Below are 14,483 nucleotides of genomic sequence, written 5' to 3'. Positions count from 1 at the left end.
ATGTTAATTGTGAAACAAGTAGGAAGATTGAGGCCAAATGCTAGATATGAGGAATACATGTAGAGCACCACTGAATAGGCCTAGTATAAATCTTGTGGGACATCTGAAAAGCCGTCACGTTGGAAGAACACACAGGAAAGAGAGGAATACACAGGAAATGTGTCATGTGATATATTGCTCTTGACGCACACAGTCTATTGAAATCAATAGTGGCCAATACAGTTTGAGACCTCTGTAACAGGAGGTGTTTCACGCTATGGCACTGTAGCAATACTGTCGTAAGGATGTCATAAGTAAGGAACAACATAAACATGAATGAGGATACTTTCCAACCAACAAACGTCCCGATCCACCCAATATTGGTTCACACGTAGGTAAAAGTGCAAATATGAACAAGGACAAACTGAAAGACTTCATGACTGACATTTTCTGGCCTTGTATAGAGCAGACAAAACTGTTGTTCCTCGTTGATTCATGGAGAATCAATAAAGATGAAGAGTTGGTGCAGAAAGCGGATAATCTTGATCTCACCCAACTCCTTATCCCTGATGGTTGCACGTTACTCATAAAACCGTTTGATGTGTTTGTCTTCCGTAAATTTTGTAAAATATATAACAGATACCCTGTCATCTGACCTCAAAATATGACAAGGGGCAACTTCATTAACTAGGAATCACTCATCCACTTCCAATTTACAGCACCAAGGTTCCAAGTTATAATTAGACATCCTTTCTACAACACTGGATATTTGCAAACAGCACCTGACGTATTCGTGACACCTGCCGACTACTGCTTCATTTCAATACCTGTCACAGATGTGAGGAGCCCGATTGTCCATTTGTATCGTTTTTCAAATGTGCCCACCGTTGCCTCCATTTATGCATCAACCACACAATCATTAAGGTTCATAACATTTACAATTAAACAAAGGACTAAAACCTTATCGACTACTATTGATTCCAGTAGACAGTGTGCGTCAAGAGCCATATGTAACATGAACCCTTTCACGTATATTCGTCTTCCAACATGGCGGTTTTTCAGATGTTTCCCAAGATTCACATTACACTTTAACAGTGGAGTTCTACATGCATTCCACATATCCAACAGTTGACCTCAATCCCTCTACTCGTTTCAAAATTAACATGGCATTACTAGACATTTTCTACGTTCAATCTTCGCCCTTTGCTCTCACTTATCTCTGACTCTGTACGGTCTGCCACTAAACAACCTAGTTTTCTCTGTTTCTTTTGGTGCGGAATCCAGTGCTACCAATTACTTTCAGCAATTGAATTCACCAATTAGAAATGTTTCCTTTTAAGTTTTAAGATCTACCAGAATTGTTTTGGTTGAATGATGTGTGATTACAAATTGACTTCAACTAAGCTTGTTAGTGAAATTCTAAGCCTAACAGCCCTCTTTCAGTTCAGTAACGTATTGTCAACATACGGATCTGAATGCAATTGTTACTGAGGATTCTACGATTACCAGACACCTTTTAGTTAAATAGTGTGTTGTTTGCACATTACAGGGTAATACTGGATCGCGAACAAATTTTCAAATGAGAAGACGTTGTTTTGGGATTTAAAATGAAAACAAAATATTACACGGAACCTATTTCTTTAATTAGGTCTTATATATATATATATATATATATATATATATATATATATATATATATATATATATATATATATATATATATATATATATTGTCACGTTAAAGATATGATCACTAATAGTGAAATAAATCTGCACTATGGTGAAAACACCAAATGTTCCAGGACAGGAACAGGGATGCACACGTGTAAAATTACATAATATGAGCAATATAGTGTCCGGTATGCATAACACTCAACTCCAATCTTTGATGCAATAAAATCGCTATATCATCTTCGCTAAATACTGCCACAGGTTTGCGTAGTACGTTGCTAAAAATGGTGCTTGTTTCGAATTTTTACATTGTGCAAAATTTCTTTCCGGCCCTCTCAACAGTATAAAAATCAAAGGGTTAAATCTGGTGATATAGGTGGAAGTTTCACTTTACTCCAATTCAACTTTACAAATCCACATACCGCAGTGCAGTGCGGCTCCATCTCCTTGGAAATTATAAGCTCTAATCTCTATTTAGCAAGGAAGAAGATACTGCAGATTATAAAGTACCGATCAACATTCTAAGTAGTATCACAAAATATATTAATTGAGAAAAGTGGAATTCAACAATATACTGCATTCGCGAATTCTACACTACACAGTAACTCTTTGAAGTAGCCCTTTCAGAGGCGTCTATTCAATGAGAAGTACAGTCATTTAAATATCTTTTACTCTGATGGTTAACCTTCTATGCAAAGTGGCCTCATTAGTAAACAGAATCCCTTAGGAAATTAGCGATATTTTTCATTCCGGTAAAAAGGACCAGATGGAGAAAGTCAAAGATTTTGCTGCTGTCAACTTTTAAAATTCATGTCACTTAATTACATGCATACAACGTACAATTGACATTCGAGTGATCAGAATTGTGCTCATATGAAGTGTATTATGCATTTAAATCCTTGTGAAGGTAGTTAATACATTGCTTATATTATTTCATTACCGGGAGTTAGAGGTCTGCCATTTACGAAGGTTCCTTGAAACAATTCCCGTTTCAGAGAATTTCACTATTAGGTGTGCAACATTACTCTGTGAAGTTGGTAGTCTACCAGAATAATGATAGTTAATGTTCACAGTTACTGCAAGACAGGTATGCTCCTTAGACTTTAGAATCACTTTTATTCTTTCGTGTTTTGTCACTGCCTACATGTTGATTTGTAAGAATGCACTCTTATCGTGAGCAGGCCCGCAACTAGGGTTTCTGTCACCCGGGGCAAACACACAATTCGGCGCCCCCCTCTCCTTCCAAGGTTTAGTCGAAAAGTATCACTTATGGATTGCTTCTGTAAATAACATTCTTAATGAAACCAGTTATATCGATTTTTAAGTACTTTAACCCTCCAATACGCGCGCGGGCTACCATTGTAGCCAAGCGTTTTTATTTTCCTTGCCGCAAAGTAATTCGAGATGATAACTCAAAGGGTGTCTGTGTACCTTTCTATCAACTATCATTCTGCGTGTTTAGGGTGTGGTCAAACGTAAAATTGAACGGATCTCATTGTTATTCTGCTTGAAAGTTTCATGGGCTACATCTGTAGCCCGCGCGACTATTGATGTCACGGGTGTTCCAAAGCGTCAAAGTTTTTTCATTATAGTTTGAGTGTTGATCAGATGGTCAATGAGTTTGCAAAATGCCAATTCTGATGAGAAATGTTTTTAAAACCAATATTTACCATCCAAAATCATTGAGAACATAACAATGCAACAATAAAAAGCTTATTTTTATTTCTGTAAATTTTTCGGTGTAATCCTTTGATGTGGAGAAAAGAAGAAAACTTTCCATCAACAATGAAGCACACAAGAACTCCACACTATATTATGTGTACCTCTCGAACATGAGCACTTTCTGTACCTTTTGGGCACCTTTCTGTATACTTTCTCTTTCTGTATATATGCACCTCTAAGGTGCACACAAGTGATAGAAAAAACTGATTCGAGCAAAGCATCTCTCTTTACAGTGCATTAACTAGAAAGTTCATTAAATATGAAAGAAATTGCTTCATAAAATATTAACAAATAGATCAAGATATTTAGATTATTTAATGTACAGTAAATAATATACATTATACACGATTAATGTAAAAAGAAATGATTGAAATTAACAATAAAGCATAATAAAGCATAAGTTGGACTGATAGATAACAATTCAAAATGCCTCGAAAAGCTCTCAAGCAAAACTAATAGATAAAGCTTCATACAGCCTTCACTCGCAAAATCTCTTGGTAGGCGTACAAGAAACAATTAAATACACCGAGGCGTGTAAATTATCTTTTCCGTCACAAAACTGCCCTCTAGTTTAAAAACATTACAGCAATTGCGTAACATTACAGGGGGCGCGTCTGAGCTAAACTCTTCAACCACCAGCAAGCAACAAAAATCGGGAAGTTTTCGCCCCCGCCCCTATTAATAACAGCGTTTTAAACTTCAGAGCTGTTCTCAATGGAATTATACAAACAAACAGCTCCTTGTGATAGGAAAAGGAAAGGGGGGCGGATTCTCTGTGGTCGCCCAAGGGAACAAATGCATGCAATATTTACAGGTTTTATGCATTACAGGTTTTTAATGTATGACATTACACCTATTTAGATGAGACTCTCTCTCTCTCTGTCTCTCTCTAAGGTCCCATGGAAAAGGCCAAGTAAACTTTTGATTTCTTTTAACCTCTAGAATAAGTTCCTCAAGGGAAAGGGTGCTCTTTTTAAAACAATTGATATATCTTCTTTCCGGCGCCCCCTCCAACCACGCGCCCGGGGCACGTGCCCCCTCTGCCCCTCCCTAGTTGCGGCCCTGATCGTGAGTCCCCATAAATGCAGTTCAAATGGAATCAATAAGTAAAATCTGATTACATACATCGATTAAGGGAAACTTTTTAAATGTTATTTAATACCCTAGATAAACCACTTTACATTTTAGGAAATGTCTTGATCAAATATGTCGGTTTCAAGATACCGGCAATGAAATGGAACTAGCACCGAATAGAGTGTCCTTATGATAATGCAAGACAATGAACTTGGAATTTTCAACATGTGTTTTGGTTCAGAGAAAATACGCCATATTGTACCGTACCTTCGATTAACCGTGTTCAACGGAAACACAGCCATTATTTAAGGAAACACGTTTTTTTTTTTTTTTTTTTTTTTTTAGATATTCATCTCTCAATGTGCATGCACGTTTCTACTTTTCGGTTTACAATTTTAGTACTAAATAATGTCTCAGACTTATTTATATGTGACAACAAAACGCATTTTAAGGGCATTTGAACTAATGAAAAGAATTCTTACTCTCAAATGTTCTAATATTTAAGTTTTTATGCTTTCTAAAGAACTGTATCGTAGTACCATGGATCTTATACATTCTGTTTAGCAAATTTAGTTCACTTGTTTCTTTTAGTTTTACATCCCTTGGCCTTGATCCAGAAGATAATAGACACTGCAGTTCAATCAGGCTCTTCCGCGAGATCACTGTTTCCAGGTACTATAAAATTTTGTAAACGTTCACTCTTTAAGCAAGACTTCACTTATAACTGTCAACTTTCTGCCTTGTAAATACTAGGAATAAACAAATAGTAAAATATTTTATTTTACATTTTACTGAAACCTAAAAAACAAACAAGTAATCAATTGTCAATTTTCTGAGAATGCAATACTAAATTTGTAATGTAGAATGTTAAAATGACTTTACTAATACAACATAATACAACAATAATTTGCAGTGGGTTGTGATCTTAATAGAATCCCAGATCAAAACGAACGTGACAATCTACAAAATTCACGAATCTATGCAACTATAAATCGAAACTTTTTGCTGTTTTTGTGATTTTCATACTACAAGTGTTCTTTTAAAACTAGCGGTGCAATTCCATGCATTAACTACACTCATCTTCACTGAGACTGTCAATATAACGTACTATATTAATGAGAAACACAAACTATATTTTGACAGCAGTGAATATGCAAAAGAATAGGGAAGAGATGATTAAGGAAATATAATACGTCGTTCTATTATGTATATTATTAAACTCTGGAAATTTCCCTTCCAAATGCAACCTTTTATTTCATTTCACATTTGGGTTGTATCCTCCAATTTGATGAACAATGCGTGTGACAATGGAATATTCAGGGCACATATATGATGATGTGTATAGTTCTGTACAAATTCAAATTAGAAATTGCTGCAGATGACATATTACATTAGATAAATACCACCGTTAAATACTGTAACCGTAATGAACGCACAATACAATGTTCTCTCTACCGATTCACTGTGGCTCAAATTGCCATAAAAACCTTTCTGTAAAAAGGATTCATGTTAGTCACTTTTTGCATTCCATAGAAAATTTTCTCAGTAGTTGAAACGGTCTACAACACTGTGTGTTTGGTGAGTTGTATAGTTCATTCAGACATTCAGTCTACAAAGTTGGAGTACTTTCGATGTCAACTATAAACGTTAGTGTTTGGTGTAACGTAGTCCAATGGTAGTACTCTCATTAATCATTTCACTTATAGAACTATTTTCACATTTTCCAAGAGTTTCCTAATCTGACAAAGTTCTCAAACGAGTTTTGTCCTTCTGAAGTTTTTTGTGTGTTTTTTTTTTCATCTTTCCCTTTGAAAATTTTCAGTTCCTTGGTATGTTCAAGTTATTCATATGTCACAGCAAATTGACCTTTGGGGATATAAATTCGTTTTGAAATCTAGCTTCCCAGAATCTTTGTAGTAATAGTCAAACTATTAGACTTGAGGCTAATATATTATGAGATTATATTTCTCTAAGTATTAAACTTCGAGCTTCCTGATGGTTGTTTTCACTGTGGTTTGTTTCTCTAGGTTATTGTCTTCGAATAATTAGCAAAATTTCTCTCTGTATGCAATATGTTATTACTCAACAATGTACTATTGTTTATCCAAATCTTACTAAAGAATCCTTAAAGTTTAGCCGATTGTACACTACAATAGTAGTCTTTCTGCTTCGTTTCGCGAATTATATTTACAATTAGAACCACTTACTTTCTCATACGATAACCAAACGGTTGGAACAAGTACAATGTGTACTCGCCCGTTCTTCTATTCTCACTACTTTGGCATCTGTGTAAAAGAGCGAATATCATATAGGTCTAGCGGGAGATCCGACATTGTTCAACACCTGGATGTGTTTCGTTTGAATGTTGAGAAGTCAGTTGGATTTTTTAATGAATTTTCACAATCGTTTCACTATTATTCTACGTATAAACAAACAAACGAACGGATAATTTTGAGGGACTTTTAGTGGAATGTTGAATGACATTAGTAGTCTAAGCCACTATTCTATCATTTGCTATTCGATATATATAAAGTGCAATTCCCCTTGCGATAGTCTTGCATTTGTTCATGAGATCTCTGACTAAGAGAGGCAGACCGTCGATATTTATATCCTTTGTGATACACGTTTGAATTTACAATTGGCTTTATACATTCATTAGCAGATAAACTAGTAAAGAACCTGTTTGAAAACACCGCCAAATACATAATATGATTTCAGTTAGTCTTATTGGAAGCTCTTCAACAATGTCGCATTTTCAAATGATCCCCTTCTGTTTATAACCCATATTTCTCCCATCTCATTAATGCATCACCACAGTAAAATACATTAATGTAAGAATTGCTGTTGTTTTAAAGAATACTTGTTTGAATTCCAGAATTGTTGATGTTCTTCATTGATGAATTTAGGTTTCCTTATAAGAAAGATGAAAGCATATGGATGCAGATGGAAGTAACGTTCACTGTACAGGTAACCATAACACTCGAAAATGTTCACATTATTAAAATTTTTGTCGACAACTTATTATAACAAGTCTTTTATGCTTGAAAATATAGACAACGGTGCGAGTGTTTTCAAGTTAGAAATAAAATTGTAGACGAAGTTACTATTGGTTTAAGTACATTCTTCTTCAAGCTTAACTATGCTTACTAGGGAGTCTACAAAATTTATGGCTCTGTTTTGTCCATAAATCCGACTCTAAATTTGTTTTCAGATGAGGATTTCAGTTTGCAAAGAAACTGTAAACTGATTTACACAGAATCATTTTTTCATTACTTAAACCACAACGACGAAATAACCAAAGGCAATGGAACAATTAGTTTTGAAAGTTGTTCTTTACGGTAAACCTAACCTTAAAAGAGTTGAATGAATTACCTGTAAATAGGGATGCATTCGAGTCGAGTCGAGTCGAGATTTAAGCCTGTCTCGACTCGTCTCGAGAAAATGTTGTCTCGACTCGTGTCTCGACTCGAAAATATGTTTCTGTCTCGACTCGTGTCTCGACTCGACAGTCTCTGTCTCGACTCGACTCGAATTCGAGTCGAGACGTCTCGAAATTCGAGTCGAGACAAAATGTACGAGTTAAAATATACGCACACATCAGCCAGACCATCATGACTACCTACCTAATTGTCAGTATGTCGACTTTTGGCATGGATAAAAACGGCGACACGTCTTGGCATACACGCAATGATCCTTGATAGGTCGCTGGAGAGAGGTGGCACCACATGTGCTCACTCAGGTCACCTAATTCCCGTAAATTCCGGGAATTGGGGCGATGTGCTCTGACGTCACGTTCAATAACATCCCACAAGGGACATCACTCAAATGTCCGGCTCCAATTTCAATGGAACTTTTTTTGCTGATAGAAGGCATGTATGCATCATTACTTGTGATGACAAATTTTTGCCATGGTGCATGTTTTCTATTTGTTTTAATAACTTTTAAGAGTTGTGATTTGGTTATTAGAGATTACTACAGAAGTCCCTTACTACCCCCCAGGACTTTGTAAACGGAGCGTTAATGAAGAAAAGTGAAGAAAAACCATGTGGATACATATAAGTCCTGGGGGGAAGTCGTATGGTAGATATGACCTTGATGGCATCCATCTTGAAATCCACCATTTTGAATTAAGGTCAAGTTTTCAAAATGGGAATAGGGTAATATGATACATAATTTCGGGCTACAATTTAATTAGAAATATAATGGTGAGGTTAGTTTTAAGATACACCCATTTGGGGGAAAGTTACAGGCATATTAATTGTTTTTACTTACTGTATGCGTAAGTCCTTTCTTACTTTCGTCTCAAGAAATGTAAATCGATCGCAACGGGAGAGCCCGGTTTCGCACTAGTGTTTAGAAATCTTTAAACTCACTTGAGACAATATTTGAGGATTGTTGTATTGTATTTTGCCTTTAATTAAATTTGAACCCACTTCATGATCTTGTGTAAAGTATCACTAAAAGAGAATTTCTGTTTTTATGGAGAACGTAAGCATGGCAATTATAAAAAGTGAGTAAGGTGCGTATGTATTTATAAGAAAGTTAGTAAGTAAGAAACCTATTCTTTAGTTGTTTTGTTTTTAAAATACTCATATCTCATAAATAAAAGAGCTATTATAAAATCTCTTACCACTATTCTTTAATACTTATAAAATTTTATTTATTGTAAAAGCACTGGCGAGATATTTCTTAACGCCCACTAAAATTATGGTGGAGCTCCTTCGTGGCTAACGGTTAGCATACTTGCCTTTGGCGTGGGAAACTTGGGCTTGATTTCCGGTGAGAGTTCATGTGGTTCGGATTCTACGTTAATCAGTAGGTCCACGTCTCACATAGCCTCGCTGCTGAACGGGAAGTTAAACTCAGAATCAATTCAACTCAAAATTATGGTTTTGAATTTATTATGATGTCATTAGTTTAAACGCCCAACTGCCCAGTAATTATAAACATTGACTACAATATAAAATTGTAATTTGTTCGACTAAAATATCAGAAATTAAAGATTATTCTTTGGGTTTTGGAATATTTTGAAAAACGTGAAAAACTGGTATTGCACCGATACAACACATCTTTTGGATTTGTCATAACATGTCTTACATAGCTTTGGTTCGATTCTCAACACGGACTGCAACTACCCGTTAAATTGTGCATCCGAAAGGCACTCTTTGTTAAACCTCGCTTATCACCGCTCATCTTAATAATATATATAACTTCACCTCGAAGCAAATGTTGCATTTCTCTCTTTCATCCTAACACAAAACAAAACTAACCACAGCTGTGACACGAAGGAGCTATTTCGAAAAGAAACAAGCTATGCTTCATAGAGATGTGTACCAAATGATAGAAGTATAAAGTATTGTTTTCTTTCCTGTTTATTGATATCAGTTGGTGTTCTTAATGAGTTTACTCATTAGTTTAGAAAGAGTATATATGGAATTTGGACATATGTTGTACGTATTCTCCTGAGAAATTGATGAGACCAGAAAAATTATAAGGACAGATGGAATAGGTTTAACCGCATCTACGTGACTTTATCAAATATTTATTCTCCGTAATGGTACCACGCGGAAAACTTGGTATAGGCCTACTTTTATCTTTGCCTCCCTCTGTTAGCCGTTTCGTATCATATATATTGGATGGTTTTGATATTTCTTCTGATCATTAAAACAACAATGGTACCTGTGTGCGTGCAGAAATGCAAAAGCACAAGGTAACTTCCTATTTGTTTTGGAAACAACAAACTTATTTCACGTGTGCGAGAGAAATTGAGCACAGCGAGATCGGGTGTTTACTCACGGTCAGTTCGCAGCAGGAGTCCATAATAAAAGATTTGGCTATCTCGAAAACACTCGCAAAACCTTACAAATACAAAAGACTGCGCTTCAAAGAAAGTTTAGACACAGATGTTTCAATTTTCTTTTAGCATCTTTCTTCAGCAAAAGAGTCGGTTCATTGTATTCGAAAAAGGGAAGCGAGAAAGGGTGAATTTATATTTTATGTGAGGGGTAACGTTGTAAGTAGTATAAACAATACATACCGCTTCCGACTCTGTACTGAAGCACTTCCTTTAGCAGTATATCACTAGTTCTATCCTGACCCTCATCCCACCTCAAGTTGTAAAGTAGAAAGGGACAGAAGTATTCAACATGACTGTGCACTTGAGTTTCAGTTCACAATACGAAAACCAGTGAGCAAGTAAACAGTCTTTTGTAGGATCGTGTTTTACTTCTTGAATTTATTTTTGAACATTTCTGTGAATTCAACAACAGAACGCAGTAGAAATACGGACTAGTTTTTACTCCAACCATTACTTTCGCTCCAACGCAGGGATGCCACATTTATGATTTCGTACTAGATTTAGTGATTTTACTATTGAACTAGTGATCTAGTACGTACTTTGGGTAAATAGGCACATTCTAGTGATTTTTTTTGCATTTTTTCTGGTGCAGACAAATGAGAAGGAAATGGTTCTTAAAATAAAAGGAAGAAGTATATTGCAGTTCAAAACAAATGTAGAAACCTTAAATTATTTTTTCTTTTCCCTCTGACTGAATGAAACCCCTGCTGTGTAACGACCTTAGGTAAACAACGGCTATCTTTGGTCCGCTACCTCCTTTTGTTAGCCGACATGACATGGGTTACTTTTTTTCTGAAAGAAAGTGAAGAAATAATTATCCAGTACATTTACGTTTTGTCAGGCACACAGGCGCAGTCTGTACTTGTTTCCTAACGAATTTTAGCAACATAACATAAATGAAACATATGTACCAGAAAATAGAGGCAGTACAAACGAAAATTTTCATCTGTGACACATTTGATGAGAAATATAGTTAGATGTCACGTGCAAGCAACCTAAACATGTCCTATCCTGTAATTCTATTCGTATGTTTATGTAGGTGAGACTGAGAAATCAAGAAACAATAATAACTGGTTTTCTTCCAGGGGGAAAATCTAAATGTGAAGGGGTGTTACACTGAGACTTTAATTGCGTCCTTTGTACAAGATTAACAAGTAATAGAAATTTTTTAATTTATTTTAGTTCTTGGGGAGAGGAAGATGGAAGCGATCCCTCGTAAGGACCTCTGCAAGAAACATGAATACTATCCGCCACTGTTTGTTACATTACACAAAATAGTTTTATATATATATATATATATATATATATATATATATATATATATATATATATATATATATTGAGTTTTAGTCAGGGTTTTCATTCTGCAGGAGAGGGGGGATAGTAATACCTGACGAACATTTTGTATTCTCAGAGTGTTGCAATGATAGCATTTCCTCCATTATAACTTGGCCAAGCTAGTTGCATTATATGTAAGGATTAAGTTAGCCTAAAAAGCTTAAATTTCTATGGCTGTGTTACTCTGTACCCATGTTTCTCATTTTCGGTCTACGGGACTCTGTGTCCGGAAATTTTCGATGGCTTCCAAGTCGGAAAATAAGTGTATCAAAGGCATATATATTATATCTATGGTTATATGAGGCATGGATCTACAGTTTAAAGTGGGATACCGGTAACAACTTCATGAGCTTCCACCGTAAATCGAACCAGAGTCTCCCGCGATCAAGGCGTATGTGTTAACCATACAGCCACGAGGAAATTCACATAAGCACACACACATATATATTGTTGAGTTGATTTTCACTTTACCGTCTCTTTCAGCAGCGAGGATATATGAAATGTAGACCTACTGATTAACGTGCAATCCGAACTACATGAGCTCGCGCTTGGAATTGAACCCGAGTCTTCCACGGAAAAGACGCGTACACTAGCCGCGGAGTTCACACACACACATAGAATCAGAGTCCTCACACACCAAGGGTGAGAGCTATGCCACTGAGTCACAGCGGCCACGGGGCTAGGTCGAGTCCACTTTACGTTCATAGTTTCTTAGTACATAAATGTTACGATTATGAAATAGATTTTCCTTAATGAGCTGCATAAAAACAAAAGCTTTCGAAATGCATTAAACAATTAGCTCGATTTGAGTGTGAACTTAAAGTTATATCAGAGTGTAAATACGGATACGCACCAAAGCTCGAAAACTTAATACACTATTTCTCCTATATAGTCAGCATGTATCAAGCAATCGTTCAGCTTTCATTTGAGAGGATGGAAATCGAAGGCCCCTGAACAACTGTGTTATTAATGTGCGGAATGTATTTATCTTACAGTGAACTGCTTTGATGCCAAGTGGTCTAACTCCAAAATTGAAATTTTCCAGGAGTGAACGTTGAAGTTCAATATCTCATGAACAATCCATATTTCTTTTATGTTGGGAACCAAAACCATAACTACTGTATGTAGTTCATTGTTTTATAACTTAGTGTTTACAAAAATCCTTTTAAAAAATACCTATTCATAGAAGTGAATGGTACTTATCAGTACTAGTTCTTGGCATCCAAGCAGTCCATTTATTGTAATACTAACTTAATATACCCATTCTTCGCATGGGGGCTGTATTTGGAAGTCAACACCTGTGGAAGTATCACCATTCATTTCAGTGACCGCGAAAACTATGGATTTGACACTAGTATCAATCAATATGGGCTATTTATACATGTCTCGGTATTCCTCACCCGCTGACACCCGGCCCGCATACAGTAGTAGCTGAATTTGCAAGTCATCGCTGATGGAAGTGTCACCATTGATCTCAGCGACCGTGAAAACTATGGATTTGACACTAATGTCGATCAATTTGGATTACTTTTACTACATGTCTCGCTAAACGCCCCCCTGAGACCCCCTGGTTCCAATTTTGACAAAAACGCTTCGCCTTAGACTGGGACCTGGACCAAGGTATCCGTGACCAAAATTTGGTAACTCTTGGTCAACTTGTCTGGTCCCCAGGTCGGTCCCAGTAAACGTCCCCCCCGAGACCCCCCTGGTTCGAAATTTTAAAAAACGCTTCGTCTTGATCTGGGGCCTGGACTAAGGTACCCGTGAACAAATTTTGGGAACTCTCGGTCCACTCGTCTGGTTTCCAGGTCGCACACAGACAGAGAGACAAACACACAAACAAACTCTTTATTTTATTTATATTAGATAAGATATACTATGTAAAATAGTCTCGTATCATAATATGTGATTTACAACAAATGTTACATTATATATTATCCGTAGCTCGTGATATGCTGCAACATATTAAAGCCTCAGAATAGTTGGGCAAGCGAATAATCCAGAAGTTACGTAACCCTATTGCGTTCATGGGAACGAAAACACAATAATTATAACTATGCTAAATTACTATAGACTACCAACTGCTCATTCAGAGAATTTATGAAGTTCACTTTATCTCAATAGTTTTATACAAACTAGATTTAGACTACGAATAATAGTTTTATACAAACTAGATAATCAATTATTATTATTATTATCATTATATTTGCCGTACAACCAAATACAACGACATTAACTATTAGTTCTAACTAACTGAATTGAGCTGAAAATTAAATCTTGATCTTTAAAGATTAACAATTAATTTTATGCGTTCTGTACGTTTCTGAAGGAATAAAAGCTGGAATTGGTTTCAAGGCTGTTTCTGAGTGAATACTTTCTTCAAAATAATATTAAAAATTATAGAAAGATTTTCGAGACATTCGAGTCGAGTCGAGATTTTTAAGAGCCGTCTCGACTCGACTCGTGTCTCGACTCGAAAATTCGAGTCGAGAAATACGTTTGTCTCGACTCGTCTCGAATTTTATAAAGTGTGTCTCGACTCGAATCTCGACTCGAATTCGAGTCGAGTCGAGTCGAGATTCGAGACATGTCTCGACTCGAGCGCATCCCTACCTGTAAACTCAAGATTTTTTGGTTGCAGAAATAGAAAATACTGTAGAAACACAAATATAAAAGTACAAATATTCAATTCAAATAGCAAATTGGTAGTTACCTTTTATCAACATTAACTATTTTATTGTTTAATTTTCTCATGACAGTCATGACAGATAAGTGTGACGTGATCTTTAAAATTGTAACCAGAACGCACTAAAAGCAGAAAACAAGCATAAGGGTAAGAATC

The 14,483-nt window shown here is 36.1% G+C and overlaps 1 protein-coding gene across 7 annotated transcripts in view; it reads left to right on the top strand.

Moving 5' to 3' along the window:
• LOC145669121 (pancreatic triacylglycerol lipase-like) overlaps nt 1–14,483 on the top strand; it is a 210,676-nt gene that overhangs the window by 75,080 nt on the left and 121,113 nt on the right. For 4 of the 7 annotated variants that reach the window (XM_081737466.1, XM_081737465.1, XM_081737462.1 and 1 more), the window contains exon 3: nt 5,038–5,118. The exons of the other annotated variants lie outside the window; for them this stretch is intronic. In XM_081737466.1, the coding sequence (XP_081593592.1) occupies nt 5,038–5,118 (81 nt within the window). The remainder of the gene's footprint in view (nt 1–5,037; nt 5,119–14,483) is intronic. 7 annotated transcript variants of the gene reach the window in all.

The sequence above is a fragment of the Thermobia domestica genome, chromosome 13, assembly GCF_964235325.1.
Source record: "Thermobia domestica chromosome 13, izTheDome1.hap1.1, whole genome shotgun sequence".
In the NCBI taxonomy this organism is placed as follows: Eukaryota; Metazoa; Arthropoda; class Insecta; order Zygentoma; family Lepismatidae; genus Thermobia; species Thermobia domestica.
This window is presented reverse-complemented; position numbering and strand designations above follow the sequence as displayed.